The sequence below is a fragment of the Heloderma suspectum genome, chromosome 2 (genome assembly GCF_057233095.1).
Source record: "Heloderma suspectum isolate Gila_16-S chromosome 2, 16-S_ref, whole genome shotgun sequence".
NCBI classification, from domain to species: Eukaryota; Metazoa; Chordata; class Lepidosauria; order Squamata; family Helodermatidae; genus Heloderma; species Heloderma suspectum.
This window is the reverse complement of record NC_139459.1, coordinates 185259209-185283511: the sequence shown is the minus strand read 5'-3', so window position 1 is coordinate 185283511 and position 24303 is coordinate 185259209. Positions and strand designations below refer to the sequence as shown.

The 24303-nt window shown below is 47.2% G+C and overlaps 1 protein-coding gene across 1 annotated transcript; it reads left to right on the top strand.

Annotated features, from left to right (window-relative positions):
- Positions 1–210: 210 nt before the first annotated feature.
- LOC146353545 (TBC1 domain family member 15-like) lies at positions 211–23489 on the top strand. Its single transcript, XM_084829746.1, has 12 exons — positions 211–314; positions 3125–3241; positions 4976–5196; positions 6717–6896; positions 7030–7115; positions 9242–9345; positions 11442–11509; positions 14533–14679; positions 18306–18396; positions 19616–19740; positions 21676–21820; positions 23438–23489. The coding sequence occupies exons 1-12, from the start codon at positions 211–213 to the stop codon at positions 23487–23489; spliced, it is 1440 nt and encodes a 479-aa protein (XP_084685872.1).
- Positions 23490–24303: the final 814 nt, after the last annotated feature.

Genomic DNA, 24303 nt, shown 5'->3' with positions numbered 1-24303 from the left:
TTTTCCAGTCTCTGTTTCGACAAAACAGGGGAGGGGGAGAGAGAAAAGCAACCTGGCTGCTATAAAAGTCAACCAATGGAAAAACAGACAGGCCCATTATGAGGTCATGATGGGGACTGAAGGTTCCACAGTGTCATCAGCAGGCAGAGGAGCCAGGCAGGCAGGCAGATAGGCAAGGCGGCGATCCTGGGGCCATGTCCACTGGTATCCATGCACAGTCCTCCTGCCTATGGTGCTGGGAGGCAGGGGATGAAGGCTGTGGAGCCCGGGGGTCTGGTGTATCAGCTCCTATGGAGCTGGTTACGGGCGATCCAGTAAGTTATCCCTCAGCCCCCAAACCTGGAACCGGTTCAAGCAGCATTGAGCTTTGGCCCCTTTCCCATCATCAGCATAAGGCATCCTTCTTCCCCAACCCGGTGCCCTTTAGAACGTTTGGACTTCAACTCCCATCAGCCCCAGCCAGCATGGCCAATGGCCAGGAATGCTGGAAGTTCTGGTCCAAAACGTCTGGAGGGTTAGGGCAGGATAGATGAGAGGGGGACTTGCTCATACCCCATTTCCTACACTGAAGACTGTTCAGAAGCCCCCCACCTGGCCCCCTTTGCTGGCCATTTTAAGAGGGATTCTGCTGGCATCATTGACCATGAGGAAAAACCGGTGTTGCCACCACATTGATTGGCAGTAGATGCAGGTCAGATGAAAGGAAGCATTTCTTTGCCCAACATGCCATTAATGTAGGAATGCAATGCCACCTGAATTCTGGTTGTGGAAGTGATAGTGGCCACTGGCCCTTAACTGGCTTGAAAAGGGGGTTGGAAATGTTCATGCAGCACCCATCCCTAGTGGCTTAGGCGTGATGGCTAAAGTGGCACTGCCATCTGCAAAAGCAATATTTGTTGCAAGCCGCCCAGAGCGTGTCAGCGAGTGGGCAGTATAAATAAATAAATGACATGCCTCTGGCCACCGGTTACTGAGAAGTAAAAAATGGGAGAGAGCTATTACTTCCATGCAGTAATGGTGGGCATCCCAAAATCATCTGGCTGCTTGCTGTGGGAAACAGATACTGGACTAGAAGGATCCTTTGATCCATGGGGGTAGAACTTCAGACCCACCTGAGGTCCCAATCTGGCCCTCCAGGATTCCCCACAAGGCCACACCCCTAACCCTGGCCCCACCCCCTTTCCTGTAACCACTGGTTATTTGCTCATTTCCTTGCCTTTGTGCAGTTTCCCCCCATTCTAAAAGGTTGAAATGCCTCTCCTAAGACATCTCCCAAGTGCTGTTCTTTTGATAGAAAGGCGGGGTACTAATCAAATAAATGAAATAAATCCATAGTTACTGTCAGTCATACGCTGGTAGTTTGGTCCTGCCCCTTTGCCTTTGGCTCCAACCCTTTTGCCTTGGCCCCACCCGCCACTGGGATGTGGTCCCTGAGAACTTCTCCAAAATTGAACATCTCCAGTAGCAGAGGCAGTGAGACCATGTACCAGCTGCTGGGGAACATGGGTGGGAGGGGGTTCCTGGTTGACAGCTGGTTGGCCACAGTATGCACAGAATGCTGGACTAGATGGACCCTTGGTCTGATCCAACAGGGCTCTTCTGACGTTCTTATGAATATGGGCTTTGGGCTGAAAGAGATTCAACATCCCTTTGGCCTAATCTAGCCAGTGGATCCAGACTTCATCATACATAGAGCAGAGTCACTTAAATCAATGGCACAAGTTAGTCCTGACTAACTTAAGTCCCACTGATTTCAATAGGTCTCCTCTAAGGATGGCCACATTTGGATCCAACGGTATGGTTGTCAGATATCTGTGGAGGCATCAAAACTTGCTCTCTGTCATCTGGCTTCTCTCCTGAACTACTTACCAGTCCCAGTAACTCAGGGATGGGCAGAAGGTAGGTTGGGATAGTTCTGATACTGAAAAGAAATGCTTAGTCTGAGCCATGTGCTCAGAGGCACCTTTGTTCCTTAATTCTACTCCGTGTATGGAGACAAATCCAAGTAACAACTGGATTTTATATTTTCAACAATGGGAGAATAAGCCATTACATCTTTGTTAGTCCCAACAGTCCTAGGGGTAACCTGAAACCTGCATGACACCTACTAATAGCGTCTAATCCATTTAAGGGCACAATTCTATGCATGGCTGGCTAGGGTATGCTAAGAACGGTAGGATTTTTTTCTGTCTAAACATGCATAGGATTGCACCTTAAGTCTGTGACTCTTAAGCCCTGGCTATGAAGCTGTCATGACTTCCACAAGCCTTTCTACATGAGGCTTTTATTTTGTGCTCATGATTGCTCACTCACAGTAGTTTGCGGGTGCTTTACACAATGTCATCCTCCCTCAGGGCCTCTTCTGTGCTTTGCAACCATTATCACAGGTTTTTTTTTCCTAATGAGGAAAATCAGGTAATTTTTTTCTGAACGGCATTATAGAACCCTCATGTAATTGTGCAATTCTGCTATACCAAAGTGCCACCTAGTGGTTGCATAATGGAACATATAGAAAGGCAGAGAAAGAAAACCCCCAGAAAAAAACACATGTAAAGGAGCTGATCTTAATCCCACAAAGAATCCAGAAGCAGAGGCCTTGTTAAAATGGTGGGTTAAAAGCCTCATGTAAAAAAAACCCACATAAAGTCAGCCTTCTTTTTCTCCTTCCCCCTCCCCCTCCACATCTGCTTTTATTTATTTATCACATATCGTCCAATTGCCAAAGCTCTCTGGGCAGTTCATAACAATTAAAAACATAAAGTACAACATGATAAAATACAAAATAAAGTTTAAAACCTTGAAACTACAGTGTCAAATAAAATTCATAACCAAATAGAACCTAGCATTGTAACATCTTGCTGGATTAAGAGATCTCAAAAACCTGCCCACAACTTTGGGTGTGTTTAGTCAAAATAAAGGGATTGCCTGACCATGGATTTTCTTATGGGCCAATACTAATTTTGTTTTATTTTGCACCTGACTGCAGTTGGTAGACTTTGAGATTCCAGTAAAGAACAAAACAGAACCCAGCAGTCTGAGGTGTGCCCACCCCTGCTATGACTAGCTTCTGCATTGTTTCTCACCCGTCCCCAACCAGAGCTAACCAAATATCTATGTCTCATAGAGAAACTATCGCATTGCTGATGCAGTTTGCAGAGCACCAGGCCCAGTGGTTACTGCAACAAGTTTCCAGTAATCGTCTGCTGCAGACTCTGTTCCCATGTCTGGGACCCTCTATCAGGTCAGAGCTTCTATAAAGAACAAACCGCGTGAGCAGGGTCGGGGCAAGGCAGAGAGGAGGGGAATGGATTTGCTCTAGAGAGGGCATAACTTGCCACAGATATTCATGCCCCAGATCCATTTAGATTGGACTACTGTAATCAGGGATGTATGGACTGTGTGAAATCCATTCCATCTGTGTTTCGTAGATTGTCAGGCGCCTTTCGTTCCATCATCCGCCCATCCAGGGAATCGGATTTTTTGTTTCCGAATTTGCACAAATTTGGATTTGCACAAATGTGCACGTGCAGGGATGCACAGATTCACCCCACATGTGCATTTTAGCCTGTGAGGGAAATGCACATTTTTGGCCATTTTGTTTAGATTTTGGATACTTTTTTCTATGACGAAATTTGCGCAAAATTCAGGAAAATTAGAAACCCGTCTGCAAGTCTGCAGAACCCACCTAACAGGGGAGAAGCCAGTCCACTGCAAAATCCGCGGGTCGGAATCATGAAAATCCGAATTCATTTGGTTCCGTTGCGGATTTGTCCGACATCCCTAACTGTAATGCACTCTGGGTGGGGTTGGCTTTGAAGATAATTCAGAAGTTTTAGCTGATGCAACATGCAGAGCTTCCCAGTTACTTCTAAGGGCCATGTGACCGGAGCATAGAAAACTGATTATGTATTGGCTAGACTGGCTGCCAGTACATTTCTGATTGTTACCTTTAAAGCCCTAAGTAGTTTGGAACCAGGTTATTTGAAGGATTGTCTGCACCTATATGAACTTGCCTGAGTCTTATTATTGACCATGGGAACCCCACTCAGGTGGGCAAGCACAAAAGGCACAGACTTTTCAGCAGTGGCCCCATCTTTGTGGTACTTCCTCTTTTGAGAATTCCTGACCATTGGGCATGCTGGCTGGGACTGATGGGAGCTGAAGTCCAAAATATCTGGTGGGCACCTGGTTGAAGAAGGCTTAGGCCTAAGTTCCTGCCTACCTCTCCTGTGCTGTTGTCAGAGACTAGAGGCAGCACCACACCAAACAGAGTATTATGTTTTCACTTGTTTCAGCCTTCCCCCAACCTGGTGCCCTCCAGATTTGTTGGACTACAGGTCCCATAATCCCCAGCCCACAGGACCATGCTGCCTGGGGATTTTGGGAGCTGAAGTCCAACAAATCTGGAGGGCACCAGATTGGGGGAAGGCTGGTTTGTTTTGAAGATTTCTACCATGCCTTTTGAACAATCTCCAAGGTGACTTACACTGTTGTGATATTATGAAGAAATTACCCAATGGCCTTTGTTCCTGCGGCTATTGGCAGAGGCCAGAGTGCCTTACTTCCACAGTCCCAGGGTAACTCACAGTTGGAGCTGAGCATTCTTAATTTAGCGAGGTTTTAAATTATATTAACGCATATATTTAAAAGAACTCTTTCCCCCATCCCTTCCATTTGTTTTTTGTGAAAGTTAATTGTTGAATGAATACAGGGGTTTTTTTGTTGCAGTTGTTGTTGTCCTCCCCAGGGGTGTTTGTTTGTTTGTTCCTGTTACATTTAAAAAAAATAAAAATAAAAAGTTTCAAATTTGTATGAAACTTGGTTTCAGATCTAGTTTTGTACTAGAGCTAACTTCATCCTGAGGGAGAGCAGTGTGCCTATCGGAACAATTTCTAAACGGAATCTGTCATGTTTTCCTTTCCTCCTCCCCTTTCTTTCTTTCTTTCTTTCTTTGTGCTTCATGGGGCCAACATAGAAAGAATGCTGAACTCACAACAGACCACAGAAAGGATCAAAGAGAGATAGCAGACGGGAGCCGGAAGAATCCCACTATGGACCAGCACAATCAAGATGAGGCAGCTCCTCCCTGCTCTGGGACAGAAAGGACATCACTGCCCTCTCAGTCCATCTACAGCTTATTTGATCTTGATGGGCACCTGGATGTCTTCCGCATGCGCAAGCTGGTCTATGAGAGAGGTACTAGCAACACAGTCTACATCAGCCTTCCCTAACCTGGTGCCCTCCAGATGTGTTGGACTGTAGTTCCCATCATTCCCAGCCAGCAAAGCCAATGATCAGGGCTGGCATCAAGGGTAGGCATGGCTGGGCACCACTGACAAGAGCCCCTGCAGTTGCTCCTCTTCTCCACCATTGCAGCCTGCTTGTTCCCCTGCCTCTCGCTCTGGCCCAGGCAACAGTGGTGGCGAGGAGGAGCAGCAGATACCACGGCCTCCCTACTCCCTGGCTCCCTGCCTGTCAAACCAGCAAGTGGTAGCAATAATGAGAAAGAGGGTGAGGAGCAAGAGCAGCCAGTGACAATGGCAGTGAGAAGGTAGACTTCTTCTCCAGGCCCCCTCCCTCTCCAGCAGGGAAAAGCGTTTATCTCTGATCAGCTGCTGATCGAAGATAAGAGTTTTTCCTGCAGGAGAGAGGGGCAGAGGCCTGGGGAAGCAGATGCTGAGTGATTCAGCCATGCTTACTTCTGAGTCTTGTCCTGTGTGCTTCTGAGTAGACATGTTTCTCATGCTTACTTCTGAGTAGACAGGCAGAGTGTTGGTATTTGGATGCAATATGGAAGTACCACAAAGTGATCCAGTGCTGCTTACTTCGGAATAGACATGCAGAAGCCTTGTCCTTCTTGCTTGTGAGTAAGCTTAAAATTGGGAGTAATCACATTTTTGTCCCGTCCACTCTGCTTTTGGCCATGGCCACAGATGGATTGTGCCCCCAAGACCTTTCCCACATTTGAATTCATCCCTCCAGCTGAAAAAGGTTCCCTCCCCCATCTGTATTGCTTCACACAGCTGAGTTGTGCCTCAATGGGCAAGAGATCTTGCGAGCTCCTGCTTTGTAAATTAAACCGCATCGGTAGACTACAGGGATTCTAGTTTTGAGAAATGACAATGAAAAGCAGGGCATGCCAAGACTGAAGTCCATCCAGTCCTGTTATAATGTATCCCCAGGGGTCTACCATTTTTAGCTGGCCTTGCTAGCCAAGCCAGAAATGGTGGTGTCCAGGACCTAGTGCAGCTATGTGCAGTGCCGTGGTGTCTCCCCCGGTGGCCTCACCTCAGAACAGCCAAGGAAACACACTGCCAGCCATCCCTGCAGGAAAGGCTGGTGGGCTCCTTGCCAGTTCGACTGCTCTGCAGTCCAGCTGCCACAAACACCTCAGTGACCAAACAACCCCCAGCCTTCCTCCCAACTTTAGAATAAGGGCTTGGACAGAGGTTGCCATGTAACTGCCAGGATGATGCCTGCCCCACCTCGGCAGTTCCAAGGCTGGGAGAAAGGCTGATTACTGGTCGCCCTTGTCAGTGGGTGCTCGCCATGGCAAGCAAAAATGTGGAAGCCTGTGTATCTCATCTGTGGAGATGGGGATCTCTAGTGGAGCTCAACAGGCTAGAAAACTATCAGTATCCTACCTGATAGGATACTATCAGGACTGTGTGTATTTTGTTACCTGGGGCTGGATGTGGGGTAATTCCTTGTCTTAGGCACACATCCCAGTGAGAGAAAGATCACCTGGAAGTTTCTCTTTGGTGTGTACCCTGAGAAATCCACAACTGAAGAGAGGAAGGAGCTGGACCGGCAAATGTCTTCTCAGTATCAGTGGATGAAGCACTCATGGAAACACCACTTCCCATGGGCCGCCAGCATGAGGACTCAATCTGACTGTAAGTGCCTGTGGTGCCTTCTAGCTTCATATTCCTCTATGCCCTGCCCACTGTGTGGAGCAACAGGTCCCTGCCTCTTAAAGGGCCACCCCTGGCAAATGATGCCATGCTTACTCCTCATTTACCCCTGCAGTGGAGCTTTCCATGGCCATCCAAAGGTACGATGAACAACAGAGGGAAACTGAAGCGGCCAAGCCATCTACAGATATTTACGCTGAGGTGAGAGATAAAGCAGAAATTGACTTCCTTGAAGTTGTGATGTAGGTATATATGTGTTAGGCCAGGCTATTACAGAAGTGAACAACAATCAACAACACCGAGGCCGCTAGGAGAGAGAACTAGTGAGCTGGGCTTAAGCGAAACTCACGCTCAACAGAGCGTAGTCCTAAAATCTTGCAAGAGGGAAAAAGGCAGGATATCAATGCAATAAATGTTTAAATGATGTGGGAATCCCTGTTCCCTAACCTACAGTGAAGAACAGTACAAAATACTTCTTGTACATTCAAAACTAGCATGTCAGGGAAAAGACTTGGCCCAAATCTTCTCTCAGGAGTGGTGTGGTGGAGCCAGGGCTCACAGACACAGTGCCAGCACTTTTTGATTAGCAGGGCCGATGACTTTATCTGCCGCCGCCACCCCTCAGACTTCCCTGTGCCTTCAGAGTTTAGCTGCAAACCCCACAGCAGCAAGAGAAATTAATTTTCCCAATAACAATATATTGTTCCCTGTTGTAATGCAAAGTATTTTGGGGTGGTTTGGTTTGGAAAGACCTGCTCCTGTTGGAGATGAAAGCTACTCGAACTGGTCTGTCGATATGGATCAACACAGCTTCTTGCATCCTTGGATTCTCTTTGGAGGCCTGGCTATAGGGCCTGCCATGATGACCGCCTGCCTTTCAACATTTACCACTAGACCACTGTTTCCCAGACATGCTGATCTTATCTGTACAAACGTATTCTGTGTGAGGAAACATTCAGACTCCTGCCTGCTATCTGAAATGGTACAGCCCAGCAACAAATCCATCATGTAGGGTGCCTGCTCATCTGCTTGACCTCTTCGGGCTTTACGAGGCAAGATGGCAAGAGATCCACGATCAGATCTCCCACATGGTGTTTTGTTTGGATTTGTTTAATTTAAAAGGAGCTGTGGGGAGAGGTGAATCAGATCAGGGCCATGACACTGGGGGAAACTCACTGGTGTGAGGTTTTTTTTTACCCTTTCTGCTCTGTATGTTTTCTTCCACAGGACAAAGAGCAGTGGACAGGGGAGGCAATTTAGATCAGGAAAAAATGCCAGGAAAAGGGATTAAACCCCACCTTTCCCTAGAATTGCAACCCCAGTCCAATCCCGCCCAGCCCTCCCCATGGCTGCTTTTCATTTTTAAGAAAACTGCAGGAAATCCAATTGCAGAGTTCCTGATGTGGTATCTAGCTTTGCCCTCAGATTTTGAACTGTTCCTGGAGGATGGGTCTATCAATGGCTAACCACCATGACAGATAAATTCAGAGGCAGTTTAATGAGTGCAAGATGCTGGGGACAAAGTCAGGAGAGTGCCACCACCTAAATGGCCAGCTTGTGAGCTTTAAGAAGGGAAATTCACAACTGAAGAGAGGAAGGAGCTGGACCGGCAAATGTCTTCTCAGTTCTGTTCTGTTCCCAGCCAGGGAGCAGAGTTAAGAACACATGAGATGTGCCTCCTAACACCGGTTCCTTAATATCACCTCGAGCAGGGGTGCAAAACCTCTTTCAGCCCAAGGGCTGAATTCCATTTCCCAGAAGCTCTTGGGGGCTGCATTCCAGTGGTGGGTGGGTCCGAAGGCAAAGTGGGCATGGCCAAAGGCAAAAGGGCTTGGGCCAAAAATGCCAGCACGTTTTAGCTTCAAGCTCTTGCTGCCAGTAAGGAAGCCTTAGGAGAGGCATTTCAACCTTTTGAATGGAGGGGGGAGGGGAACTGCAGAAAAGCAACCAATTGTTGCTTGAGGGAAAGGGGGTGTGGCCATGGGAAGGGGGCATGGCCATCTGGAGAACCCTGGAGGGCCAAATTGGAGCCCCAGATTTGTCCCCTGGGCCTGAGGTTCTATACCCCTGACTCACAGTATGTAAGTGTGTGTGTATGAGTGTATGTGTGTGTGTGTGTTATGGTAGATGTGTATAAATGGGTCAGGGGTTTACAAGAGAGACAAAGTGGCCCTCTCCACTTTTTCTTTAGCCACACCCAATTTTTGCTTTAGCTCCACCCACTGCTGGCATGCAGCCCCCGGAAGGTTAGCCACAAGAAAATGTGGCCCTCAGACTGAAAACGTTTCCTCACCTACGCTAACATTAACGCAGTTCTCTATTGCCAGCATAGCCTGCCCTTCCAGTACATTAATGAACAGCAGTTCCGAAAAGCAGTGCGAGACATTGACGCCGACGTACCCCAGACGGACCGACATCGGACGTTCTTCCAGTGAGAGCCTGCCCCCTCCCCTGCCAGGACTGAGCTGAAACCAAAAGTGGGATGTCCAGCAATTAGGGATGTACGGGTTTTGTTAAACCTGTTGCGTCTGTGTTTTGTGGATTGTCAGGCGTCTTTCGTTCCGTCGTCTGTCATTGACAGAATCCTTTAAAAAAAAAACAAGAACAAAATTTCATTCTACTTGCAGTAATTCGCATTAGCGCTAATTTGCTAATGCTAAAGTGAAAAACCAGTCCGCAGAATCCGCGTGACTCAGAAAAAGCCATTCCGCTGTGGAATCTGCAGGTCAAATTCATAGAAATCCGAACTCATTTGAATCCTCTGACATCCCTACCAGTAACATTGGGGGCAGGGAGGACAGATGCTGAAAATTCAGATGGGGATCCTGGTTGACATGCAGGCCTACACAACTTGTGACCCTACCCATGAACCCATGCCAGGCTTCCTGCTGCTTTTCCAGTCCCAGGCAGGCAGGAGAAATAGAAGGTGTATCAAACCTTTAATTGGCTGCCTTCTATAACGGGCAGACTGTGTTTGGCTTGGTGCGTCAAAAGTTGTGCGAGCCTGAGGTGGAATATCCAGCAGATTATAGCAAAACATGTAAATATCTTTCTTCTTATTCTTATTCCTCCTCCTCCTCAGGGCTGCTGTAAAGGGTAGGCATGGTTGGTATCTGCCAAGGGCCCACACCCCAGCAAGGACCCACTGACAAGAACCCCTTGGAGTTGCTCCTCCTCTTGACCACTGTAACCGGCTTCTTCACCTGCCTCTCAGTCTGACCCAGACAACGACGGTGGCGAGAAGGGGGAGCAGCAGATGCCACGGCCTGCTTGCTCCCTGGCTCTCTCCCTGTCAAGCAAGGGAGTGATATAAGTGATGAGGAAGAGGACGAGGAGCAAGAGCAGCTGGTGACAGTGGCAAAAAGAAGGCAGACTCACTGAGGGAGGGGGCCCATCAAGGGTAGCTTGTCAAAGGGCACTCCAAAGCCTGGAGCTAGCACTGTTCCTCCTCCGCCTCCTCCTGGAAGAAGGACACAGAATATTACTTCCTGGGAAGATTCAGCTTTTTGCAGCATATAAATCCAATATACAATTACTCCCACTCCAAAACTCCAAATCTTATTACCAAGTTGTGAGCATTTGCCAGCTGACATTCATCCCCTTCCCCACCCTGCAACCTGGTAAGAAAAATCACTCAAAACTGAAGCCTTAGAACTGAGACAGATGTGACATGGGAGGTCTGTCATCCTATCTCCTGAGAATGGTTTTTGAAACTTAAAAGCAGCCACAGAGACCTCCAATGTGGCTCAGAATAGGAGCGCGGGGGCGGGGGGGAGCTTAACCTGGAATTTGAAAATCTGCCCAGTCAAGCTTATTTCAGGTCTAGGGAGCCTTCCTTTACTCGCACATATGCACACATCATGCATATGCACATACATGTAAGTAAGTTGCCCTGTACAACTGGACTCCTCAACCCCCTTACAGTACCCACTGACAGATACCTTGCTGCCTCGTTCGTGGTACCGCACATGCAACTCAGCATCCTTTACACTGACATTCTTCTCCCTCTAAATACCTTTTTCTTCATTCCAGTGCTATGCCAGCCCTTTATGTGAGGAGTCCAAGCTATCTATCCTGCAAACTGGTATCTGTTATATACCAGTCCTGCAAAGAACTCTAGTTCCATTTGTGTTCAGAATTCTCTCGTAGAGATCCCTAGCTGTTTCCTGCCACCCCCAACTTCAGCATTCAGGTTTTCCTGGGAAGCGGGAATAACGGTTAAACCCGTTTTCAGTCTGCCGTGAGGAAAAGAACCCATGATTCTTTTCTGACGCCAGGGCTCAGCCCTGGAGCATGCGAAGGGATAAGGGAGAAAGGGGTTGCTCTGAATATGCACCAGGTTCTTTTCCCTCATTGCTGAATAGTCCCAGCCAGCCTCCCTGCATCTGAGATTGAGGAGCAGGGCTTTTGGATCAGAAGGGGGGGCTCTCATCAGCCCCAAGCCTGAGCACCTCTCCTTTCAGAATACAGCCTGGGTGTTCCCGCCAGGCTCATAATACCTCCTGTGCTTTTTCTCTCTCTTTGCAGGCGTGAGGGGCTGGTGAAGCTGCTTTACCTCCGGGACATTCTCGTCACGTACGTAGCCTTCCACCAAGGTGAGGAAACCGCTGTACTGTACCAGCTTCCAGGAATCTCAACTGATGGCATCAGTTCTGTGTCTGCCACTTTCCCTGCTCCATTCACCTCCATCCCCTCCATTCTTGACACTTTACAGTTCTGCCATTCATCATTTATATAGTGCTCTTAATTTGCCAAGTCCTTTTCGATCCAAACTGTTTCTCAAAGAGGTGGACGGCTTTTCTCAAGGAGGTTTAGGGGCTGAACAGACTTTACCTCCAGAAGGTGCCTGCTGAATATCCCTGCTAAAAGCATAACCTCTGCTAGGAGAGAGGTGCGAGAGAAGTGTCTGCGTTTTTGCACAAATTCAGAATGTGCAGAATCCTAACCCCATCTCTCCCCAGCCAGGTCTGGCCCTTGCATTATGCAGGGGTGACACAGGGTGGCCACTGATGCATGGCCAAAAAAAGAAGAAATACATCACCCCAAAAGAAGGTGTGGATTTGCATACAATTTGTGTATGCTAATTTCTGGGTGTAGATGCAAATATTAGAAATAATTAATTTAAATAGGAATAGGATACAGCACACCATAGTGGGGAAGTCTGTGACTGAGTGACCTATGCTCCAGCTCGGTCTGCTGCCTGGGTGCTAAAAGCTGATGGGCAATTTCAAAGCCCCTGCTCTTCCTTCTTATGGTTATCATTCAGCCGGATGTGGACCAGACACAGAGGTTGCCTTCAATTAATGAATGAATTAAATTTCTATACCACCCAATAGCCGAAGCATTCTGGGCCGTTCACCGAACAAAACACAAAACTACTGAAATACAATGACATAGTAAAATGCCTCTCCTAAGACTTTATGAGCTTTAGGGTGCAATCCTATGCAGATTTAGACAGAAAAAAGTCCTACAATTCCCAGCATTCCCCAGCCAGCAGAGCCTACCAGTTTTAGGACTTTTTTCTGTCTAAACCTGCATAGGGTTACACCCTTACGGTGTGATATGCTAGGTTTTTTTAAAAAAAATGGCCCCACCCCTTTTGCCTTTGATCCCACCCCCTCTTGCCTTTGGCCCTGCCCACAACTGGAATGTGGCCCCCAAAAGCTTACCCAAAAGGGAATTTGGCCCTTGGGCTGGAAGTGGTTCCGCCCCCCTGCATTTAGACCTTTACAGTGCAATCCTATGTATGCCTACTCAGGAATGAGTCCTGCGGACTTGAGTGGGACTTTCTCCCAGCTAAGAGTGCAAAGGATTGCAGCCTAAGAGAGCAATCCTAACTTCACAGGGAGGGCAGCTCAGGGGCTGTTGCATGTTGTGGACCTCTTTCTCCACCAGTAGACCTTCGTCTGCAGGCGGGGAAGGCGGCTTGTCGCAGGAGGCAGCCTCGTTGTGTTGGCAGAAAACTCCGCCACCATCAAGGCGCCACCATCGCTGCTTTGATGGTGGTGGTGGGCAGCTGGAAGGGACACGTTAGGGGCAGATCGGAGGACCCACCAAATCCAAATCCCCCTCATCCCCCCTGACCACAGAGAGAGAAGTATGCCAGCCTTGGAGCTGGCGTGCTTGTTTTCCCTCCCCCTGAAACCAATGGAAACAACCAGCAGGGAAGAAAAGGCAAGAGAAATGTGGAAAAGGCATCCCTGCCACCCATACACACATACCGTCTCCCCTGGCCAATGAGAGCCCAGCTGGGCTTATAACATGGTGATTTCTCCTCCACAGATGCTCTGCCCCACCCATTCCCCATATAACTGCTCTGTAAATCTCAGACCATGGGGCAGACGCATCTTTGAGTGTACATGTACATACCCAGTCAGCATGTACGTTCACCCGCTGGCAAGGTCCAAGTTGATCTATTAAGGCTGTACTCTTTTGTTCACTTACCTGGGACTGACTTCTAAGTAGATATGCAGATATGCTGTAGGTATAACGACATGCCATACAGTTTTAGCAGCTGGATGGTATCTTTTCAAAAGTGGAGGATCTACAATTGTCTGCAACTTTCTAGTCCCCAGTTATCCTAGGGGCACTGAAACCATCACATCACCTGGCAGAGCCCAATTTGAATGTTTGCAAACCCTCCTCCTCCATATCATCTTAAAGACACAGTCCTACGATGTTTAGACAGAAAAATGTCCTACAACTCCCAGCATCCCCCAGCAAGCTGGCTGGGGTTTGCTGGGAGTTGTAGGACCTTTTTCTGTCTAAACATGCATAGGATTGTGCCCTAAGACTCTGACTATGCAAACATCCTGACTACAATATCCGGTCAGACGTCCCCCACCCCAATCCCTGCCAAAACCTGTTTTATAGCATCTCCGTGATGAAAAGATCTGGAGAACTCAAAAGCTTGTACATTTTTGGTGATCTTTGCATTGGCCTAATAAAGGTATCACACTATATGGATTTTGTAACATGTCATAAGACATTTCTGATTCATTTTCCAGTTTTTAATTAAAAGAATACACACCTGCTTTGCTTTTAAAGCAGTTCAGGACAGCCTTACTGCATAGTAAATAAGTACACGCAGTAAGTACTGGTGAGGGTGGGCTCAGACCTCTTTGTTGTGAGAAATAGGGGTAATCCAAGTACACAAGAACATGATTATTTTTATCTACAAAATATTGGTGGGTATACTATGAATTCATGATTCTATGACTCTACAACAGGGGTAGGCAGAAAGATCTCTAGATGTTTTGGACAACTCCCAGCATTCCTGACCACTGGCCATGCTAACAGGGGCTTCTGAGAGTTGAAGTCCAAAACATCTGGGAATCTACCTTCTGCCCACCCTGCTCAACTATTTTTCTAGCTACTGCAACTCCATATCTAAGGGTACAATCCTATGCACGTGTAGACAGAAAAAAGTCCTATAACTCTCAGCATTCCCCAGACAGCCATGCTGGCTGGGGAATGCTGTGAATTGTAGGATTTTTTTCTGTCTAAACGTGCATAGGATTGCACCTTTAGTATATCATTTTGTGCTTCCACATTTTTGCCCAAATTCTGGACAGTGCCACCACTTCATCTCCCCTGGTTTCTTTCCTCCTCTCTGCAGACATTGGATACTGCCAGGGCATGAATGACTTTGGCAGCCGCTTTTTGGAGACTCTGGACAACGAGACGGAGGCCTTCTGGTGCTTTGTGGGATACATGCGACGTTCAGCATGGAGTTTCACAACCATGGGCGTCCGCCGCAAGACACGTGAGAAAGGGGGAGAGAAAGGGAGGGGTGAAGATACTTGTAACATCTGTAGTGCAGCTGTGCCATTCTGGAAGCACCCTCATTGCCTTCAATGCAAACGTACCTTATCCTCTCCATGTTAGGGTGGCCACTTATGAATTGCCAAAAAAGAGGAAATGTATCACCAAAAAAGAGGACAAGAACACTGTGATTTGCCTAAGATTTGCATATGCTAATTTACATTTATAGATGCAAACTTAGGCATTATTATTCTAATTTAAATAGAAATACAGTACATCTCACCATAGTGCAAAAGGCTGTGACCAGGTTTACCTGTGTGTCTGCTGTTCAGCTGCTAACTGTTGATGGGCAACAGTTCTTAATCTTAAAACCGTAATTGGACAGGGCAGCCCTTCAAACAGACGACACCTTCAAAAAGAGGACAGTCCCCTGGTAGCCTTTCAGATAGAGGACAGTCCTCTGTAAAAGGGGGCACATGGCCACCCTATGTCAAGGTTTAAGCTGGGACAGTTCTGCAAGTTTGCAGTAAAACCAAACTGTTGTTGTTGTTGTTCAGTCGTTCAGTCGTGTCCGACTCTTCGTGACCCCATGGACCATAGCACGCCAGGCCTTCCTGTCCTGCGCTCTGTCCCGGAGCGTGCTCAAGTTCATATTCATTGCATCCGTGATGCTATCTAGCCATCTCATCCTCTGCCGTCCCCTTCTCCTTTTGCCTTCAGTCTTTCCCAGCATCAGGGTCTTTTCCAGGGAGTTTTCTCTTCGCATTAGGTGGCCAAAATATTGGAGCTTCAGCTTCATTATCTGTCCTTCCAATGAGCACTCAGGGTTGATTTCCTTTAGGATGGACTGATTTGACCTTCTTGCAGTCCAGGGGACTCGTAAGAGTCTTCTCCAGCACCACAGTTCGGAAGCATCAATTCTTCGGCGCTCAGCCTTCCTTATAGTCCAGCTCTCACAGCCATACATTACTACTGGGAAAACCATAGCTTTGATTAGACGGACCTTTGTCGGCAAGGTGATGTCTCTGCTTCTTACTATGCTGTCTAGGTTGGCCATAGCTTTCCTCCCAAGGAGCAAGCGTCTTTTAATTTCATGGCTACAGTCACCGTCTGCGGTGATCTTGGAACCCAAGAAAGTAAAATCTGTCACTGCTTCCATTTCTTCCCCTTCTATATGCCAGGAAGTGATGGGGCCAGATGCCATGATCTTAGTTTTTTTAATGTTGAGTTTCAAACCAGCTTTTGCACTCTCCTCTTTCACCCTCAACAAGAGGCTCTTGAGATCCTCTTCGCTTTCTGCCATTAGGGTGGTATCGTCTGCATATCGGAGGTTGTTGATAATTCTCCCAGCAATCTTAATTCCGACCTGTGATTCATCCAACCTGGAGTTTGTCATGATGTACTCTGCATATAAGTTAAATAAGCAGGGTGACAATATGCAGCCTTGTCGTACTACTTTCCCAATTTTGAACCAATCGGTTGTTCCATGTCTGGTTCTGACTGTTGCTTCTTGACCCTCGTACAGGTTTCTCAGGAGACAGGTAAGGTGGTCTGGTAGTCCCATCACTTTAAGAATTTGCCACAGTTTGTTGTGATCCACACAATCAAAGGCTTTAGCGTAGTCAATGAAAACCAAACTGTGGAAAGCACCAATTGGCTAATGCCTGTGATGTCACTAAGACATCTCCCAAATTCTTAGAACAATTTTGCAACTGTGTGTGTGTGTGTGTGTGTGTGTGAGAGAGAGAGAGAGAGAGAGAGAGAGAGACTACAAACAGAGTATTATGTTGCTAGTCTTTAGTCTTTCTATCTTTCTTATATATTTTACCTTAAGACTGACTGCATCCACAGTGGATCCAGAGCCTCCTTGTTGTTTTGCTGTTGTGCCGCTTTACACCAACACGCACACACACACATGTGTGTGCGTGCATGTATATATACCTTTTTCTTTAATAAGGCGAAGGATAAGCATATAAACTGGTAAACATATATGTAACACTTCAATATATATATATATATATATATATATATATGTATGTATGTATGTATGTATATATGTGAGTGGGCAGGTGGACCACCTGGAGCATCAGGGAAAGAGGCACAACTGATAGCTGACCAACCATTGAACTTGCTGGAATTTGTCATGCAAGTTGCAAAATCAGGAGGAAGCCGCACTCACAGTGCGGTCAAAGAATCCACTGTGGCTTCTCTTAAAATATTATAGCTGTCTTTAACTGGGGGAGGGGGAGGGGGAGAGGGAGAGATGGGAGTGGCCAGTTTCTAAGCAACAGGAGGGGACGATAGAAAACTGGTACATGTAGGTGTACTCTCTCCAGGCTTCTACTCACTAGTAGACCTTGAAAGAAGAGAAAATGAGCTGGTTCTCATGACCCAGTTAATAAACCATGGGTTGTTTGTGAGCACGCAGGAGTGAGTAAGCATGCTGGCTCCCATGCACTCACCTGCCTCTGCTTTGCTAAACAACCTAGGAATGCTTTGTTCCTGGGTTGTTTGCTGTAACATCCAAACCCAGCACTCCTGTTGTTGAGGGAGAAATAACCCAGAGTTTTGACCCATGGTTTGCTGTTGGGTTAAAACTCTGGGCTGTTTCTCCCTCAACAACCCAGAGTTCTTTGTTCAGACGTCATGGTGAACAAGTCAGGAATGGGTTGTTTAGCAAAGCGGAAGTGAGCAAGCCGGTATGAACCAGCACACTCATTCACTCCTGACCACTTGCAAACAACCCACAGTTAACAAACCATGAGTTCTTTAATCGTCCAAACCAAGCTGGTACCTAAAGGCAGGGTTGTGTGCAATTATAAGATGGAGAATATTTTGTGCCAAGAAAAACAATATTTTGCAACCTGTAAAAGGGAGCAATCCTATGGCTGCTAGTCAGCGGCTAGACGGCCATAGAAAATGTGGTTTTATGGAAACTGACCTTGGAGCCCACTCTCTGAGGTTGGTTCCCAGAGAACCAACCTTTCCCCCCTTCCATGCTGCCTCACAGGCAGCACAGAATGGCCCCGTGCTCGGAAAAGGAGTGTGGAGCGGCCAAAACAGGGCGTTCTGTGGGGGGGAGGCGGAAATGCCGGTATGACACATCCTATGTGTCATCCAGTAGCCTCCTCCCCGACTCTGCCTTCCCGTGGCTAGTCAACCAAAATCAGCTGTCTAGCCACACATGCAGGGCAGGAGGAGCACGGAGGGAACGATCCCCTCCGTGCTTCTCCTGCCCTGCACTAGATAGGCAGTCACCTCCGAGTTTGGAGGCGGCCGCCTATCCCCATAGGATTGCACCCTTAATTATGTAAACAAGCCAAATTGCACATATTTGCTAATGTGTACAATTTATTTAACTTCTGCTGGCCTTAGTCATTTCAGCATGCATTGACCATGTGCAATTTTTCATGTGAAATTCATTTGGCTTCCAGGTGAGAATGCCTCGTTTGACATGCAGGCAATTTTGGCTAATCAGGGTCACATAATCTTTGCCACCAACCTGGCCCAGTTTTGGTCCTCCTCTGAGAGAGAGGAGTTTGCTGAATACGGAGCTGACATCAGGAGATGGGTTGTTACATGGGTGTGTGGTCCAAGAATCCTCTCTCTTGCTGTGTCCACGCACAGAAATCTGCGAGGAGCTTCTGAGACATGTGGACCCAGAACTGTACAACCACATAGAGAGTGTGTCCAAAGAAAAGCTGGTGTTCTGCCTCAGGTAAAAATCCATCTTCTCCCATCCAAGAGGGAGGACACTGTAGAACTGTCCATCTCAGCCACCATCTTTCCCAATCTTGGGTCCCCAGGTGCCATTGAACTCCAACTCCCATCATCCCTGGGCATTGGCTATGCTGGTTGGAGATAATTAGAGTTGTAGTCCAATAGCATCTGAGGGCCCAAGATTGGGGAAACCTAATTCTAGAAGTAACCAAATTCTGCAACAACAAAGGCCAAATTCTGTGACCTGTATAAATCAAACCATGCAAATGAAGCACACTTTGCATATTTTTTGTGCAAGATTGTTTTGTGGAATCAGCATCTATATATCTCTCTCTCTCTAAGATATAAAAAAAAGTCACACAAAAACCTTTTAAATACACTCATTTTTTCTTGGGTTTTTTTGTTGGTTTTTCTTTTTCAAATTTGACCTTGCATCTCTCCAAAGGCAAGGCCTTTCAGCCTCACTGTCCATTTGCCACCTGCATTTCTTAATTTCAGTTGTTAGTCGTCAAGCCAAGGCTAAAAATAATAGGTCCTCTAACTTCAGTTAAGGTGGCGGGGATACAGGGGAGGGACCAGCTCTGATTACTAGGTTGTGAAAGAAATACACTCTTTGGATGCTCAGACTCATCACACATTACCCAGGGCATAGCATTCATTCAACACAGGCACCAGGGATGAGCACAAAGTGAGCCGTTTGTATCAGATATATAACCCTGGCCAAGGAGGTACCTACAAATGGGTGCAGGGGTCTGTAAGAAAGTGAGGGCAGTGCCGGCTGCAGGTTTTGGAGGGCCCTTGGGCAAGGCACCCTCCATGGGCCACGTCCCTCTGTGAGTCGACCTTCTCACCACCACTGTCACAGCTGCTATTGCTCCTCATCCTCCTGTGTCTCATCATTGCTACCACGTACTTGCTTGACAGGCAGAGTAAGGAGCTGGTGGCATCCACTGCTGCTCCTTCTCACGTCCACTGTTGCCTGGGCCAGAGCCAGAAGCAGATGAAGAAGTGGCTTGCAATGGTGAAGAGGAGGAGCAGATCCAGGGCGTTCTTATCAGTGCATCCCTGCTGGGCATAGGCCCTTGGCAGGTGCCCAACTGTATCTACTCTTGAGGCTAGCCCTGAGTGGGGGGTCTTGTGTCAGTGTTGGGGCAGAGGCTGGGACAGCCAGTTTTCCTGATCGACCATCTCTCACACCCCTCATGCCTCCATACTAGGTGGCTGCTCCTCCGTTTCCAGAAGGACTTAGACCACCCAGATGCTGTGAGGGTCCTAGAGATCAGTGCCTTGGAAACAGAGAAGATGAATTTTGGAGCTTCAATATGGCTGACTCGCAGAGAAGGTGAGCACTTTCCTCTTCAGAAGGAAGTTCCTTGAGCTATAATCACAGTACATAAGGACATAGAAAGAGCCCTGCTGGATCAGACCAAAGGCCCATTAAACCTCCATTCTGTGCACACAGTGGCCAACCAGCTGCCCACGGGCAACCCACAAGCAGGACACGAGTGCAACAGCGCCCTCCCACCCATGTTCCCCAGCAACTGGTGTACATAGGCATACCACCTCTGCTACTGGAGGTGGCATGTAGCCATCAGGACTAGTAGGCACTGATAGCTTTCTCTGCTAAGAGGATGGGACTGCAACCTAAGTACAAGCTGAGCCGTGAGAGCTTAGATCAAAAATTTTGATCCTGATAGTGGAGCCTGAAGGTGGCAGTCGTTTGGGACAGGGTGACGACAGGGGATTTAGCTAGATTAGATAGCAGTTAGAGCTGAAATGATGAGTGAGGGGTGTGTTAAACCCAAAATTAACTGTATATTCACAATTTGAATGTGGTTTTGTGTTTTTTCCCCAACGTTCCCCAAACTATTGGTGCTGTTAAATTTGGACATAGTCTACACCAGCCTTCCCCAACCTGGTGGCCTCCAGCTATTTAGACTACATTCCCATCAGCCCCAGTCAGCACAGACAATGGTCAAGGATGATGGGAGTTGTAGTCCAAAACATCTGGAGGGCGCTAAGTTGGGGGAGGCTGGTCTGCACCAGGCATGAGCAGGAAGTAGATCTCCAGATTTTTTGGACTTCGAACTCCCAGCTACAGATTTCAGAGAAATCTGCAACGGATTCAAATGAATTCAGATTTCTATGAATCCGATCTGCAGATTCTGCAGCAGCCCTGCTGTCGTGTGGATTTGAGGACCAGTTTTTAACTTTGGGGGGGGTGCACTAATGTGCATTAGCACAAGTGGAACAAAATTCTCATACATCCCCCCCCAAAAATCCACTTCCTTCAATGAGTGGACAACAGAACAAAAGACATCAGACAATCCATGAAACACAGATGGAATGGATTAATAAAATCCATACATCCCCACTCCCAATTATTCATGACCATTGGCCATGCTGGCAAAGGCTTCTGGGAGTTGGTCCAAAACATCGGGAGATCTACTCTCATCCCTGGTCTCCACATACAATAGAATGAGGCAGTAGAATCTTGAGATGGTAGAACAGGTTGTCCCACTTCACACGACAAGTGTGTGTGTGGGGGGTCACATTTTTAATGCTCCAACTTAAAAAAAACCCAACCTCCATGCATGTCAGGAACTAGCACTTCAAAGAGACAGGTTCTTCTCACCCAGTTTTCTCCTTCATGTGCTGGTTTTCTTCTTGCCTGGAGCTTTTTATATGGGGGAAGTGGTACGACCCATTTCTACCAGCTGAGGATTGTGCTGCCTCATTCCGCTGCATGCTTAGACTGGGCTGGTAGAGGTTCAAGGGAGCCAATAAAGGTGTTTAACCAGGACAGGCAGTCTAGGAGCACCATTAAGAGGCAGCAAATTGTCAGTTAGTGAATTAATATATTTTTATCGGCATAACAGTAAATAGTAAAGTTTAGCACTTTTTGCATTTTCTGCCCCAAACTGTCTTGGTGTAAAAATATTTCATTTGGCAAGCTGATAACATCCCTTAGTCGTATTTCAATTGTGAAATTTGAAAATGATCAAATTGGATAGAGGAGGGAATCAAATTTGAAGATGTCACCAGATTTTGAATCTGTGTGAAATTTTGCTTCAGAGGAGACTTGACCTAGGAAAAGTCTCTGCCGCACACCTCCACCCCTTCACTCCACAACCCATCCCCACCCCACATTTACCAATCTCCCATCAGCATTGTCCCTTAGTGTCTCTCCTCCAGGCATCTTCTTGAATTTAGCTTGGTATCAGAGCCGTGGCCCAACAGAAAGCCTGGAAAAACATACTATATTCTCTGCCTACAGGTGCGGAGGTGCCAGTGACTTTCACTTCTGTAGAGCGGGAGGAGATCACATTTGAGGTGCTGCTTTGCATAGCCGTCTTGATCCAGAACAGGAAGCAGCTGCTACAATACCAGGATGTCAATGACTTTTTCCTGTTTGCACAGAGGTAGGGAAAGTGGCCTATGGACATTGGCTATCCAGCTTGTTGGTTTCCTCCCTTACAGAGCCAAACCTCAAGACAAGAGTCCTATCTGTGCAAAAAGCTCTGGGGATACATTTTTGACTAGTTGGGTGCAGGAATCAAGGCCTGCATCAATGTTAGTCCTACTTAGAGTAGACTCATTGAAATGCATGGGACTTAGGCCAGACAAACATTAGATACAACCTCAAGTCAATAATAATAATAATAATAATTTTATCATCATCATCATCCCTTCTATAGCAATTTTGGAGAGTTCTCCAGTTAAAAAGATCAGACAGCCCTTGATAGGAAAGACCTCGGCGTGAGACCCTGGAGAGCTGCTGCTGCCAGTTAAAGTAGGCAATATTGGGTTGGATGGACAAAGAGTCTGACCTGGAAGAAGGCAGCTTCCCATGCTCCTTGGCAGCTTCCCATGTTCCTTGACTTTGCAGTCATGCCAGCTCTATGCCAGCTTCGGACATTGTGAGCATTTCTACACGAGGCTTTTATTGTGTGCTTGTGATTGCTCGCTGACGGTAGTCAGTGGATCCTTTACACAATGTTGTCATCCTCTAGGGCCTCTCCTGTGTTTTGCAACCATTATCACGGGGTATTTTTAGATTGAGGAAAGTGCAGTATTTTTCTAAATGGCATTGTATTTCCAGCATGTAATTGCACGATTCTGCTATACCACAGTGCCATCTAGTGCCTGTATAATGAAACGTATAGAAAGGCAGAGAAAGAAAAACCTCTGGAAAAAAGCACGTGTAAAGAAGCCAAGCTTAATCCCATAAAGAATCTGGAAGCAGAAGCCTTGGTAGAGGTACAGGATAAAAGCCTCATGTAGAAATGCTCTGTATGTCCAAACTCTGTATGAAATGCTCTGTATTGAGGCACTCAGGGCACAATCCTATGCATGTTTAGATAGAAAAAAGTTCTACAACTCCCAGCATTTGTCAGCCATAGGATGGCACCCTCAGACTCTGTTCTTGATGCTCACAACGATTCATTCTGAAGCAGTACATGTTACCATCTAAAGATGGGGCTTTTTGTAAGGTCTCTAAGTCCAGAATCTACAGTTACCTAACTGCACCATTGCCTGGCCCTTAACATAAGAATGCAAGAAGAACCTACCTGGATCAGAACAAAGATCCATCCAGTCTAGCATCCTGTTTCCAAAAGGGTCCAGCTATCATTGCCAAACAACAGAATGCTTATCTGGAGGACTCTTCATTCTGAGGGCCAAAAGAGACTTTACTTTAAATCTGTATCTAGCAGCTACATCTTTTTTTCATTTTTACTCTAGAATAGGCACAAGGGCCCCAATCAGGGATCTTAAAAGCAGCCCTACCCCCCACACTAGGGTCCTGATGCAGATTGGGGACCTGGGGCCTACTCTAGAGTAAAAATGAAAAGAAAGAAAAATATCGCTGCTAGGTAGGGATTTAAAGTAATGTCTGTTTTGGCACTCACCCAGCATTCTTACGGCCCAGAATGCAAGGAGAGAGGGAACCGAGATGTGGTTCTCAGCCCAGGATGGGATGTGAGAGATCGCCATCAAAGGTGGCAGAGCTGTGCTTGATGATGCTAATGTTGCTGCAGGTTGCAGGGCAGACTTCAGCTGAATACGCTGCACGGGGAGGAGAGGCCATGAGTGACATGTGCCAGGAAAGCTGGAATCTAGAGGTGACTATAAAGAAGACCCCCAAGGGGAAGAATGGGCTTGAGTGCCCCCTGCAGGAAGAAATTGGATCAGAGCCTCTTTGGAAGTTCACAACCAATCTCCAATGAAGCTATAAGCATATCAACCTAGCATTCTGTCAAGGCCTCTTCATGAGAAATGGTAGAACCTAAAATCTATACCCTACAGCAGGGCTGAGCAACTTCTGGGGTTGGGGAGGGCCACATTGCCCCCTCCCCCCGCGGAACCCACAACCCAACCCATGCCACCATCGAAATTGCTGCCGCTGAGATAACAGCACTTTGTTGCAAGCAGAACCAGACCCCCAGGAGGCTCCCGGGAGTGCGATTTCACTTGCAGACAAGGGATGGGCTCCCCGCGCACCTTATTTCCGTGCAAAATCGCTGGGCTTTTTGCTGCCACTGCGGCAAATTCAGCAGAGGGTGCGAAAATGGCTATGTGGGCTGCATGCAGGGTGCCCACCCCTGCCCTGCAGTACTGATTTATGCTGGTTTCAAGCATGTCATGGTTCTTCCACAAAGAGATGCTGTGAGCTGTGGGTCCATTAAGGGCTCTCAGGCTTCCTAACAAAACACACATGTACACCACTGATCGAGCCATCATTGAACTGATTTAACAGTCATTTCCTCTCCCCAGGAACTCTAGGAGCCGTAATTCTGTTTGGGGGACAGTCCCACTGAGTTCTCAGCACCCTCCCCGAACTACAGTCCCCGTGAGTCTTTGTGAGAAAGACACGACAGTTAAATTGGTATAAAACCAAGATAGG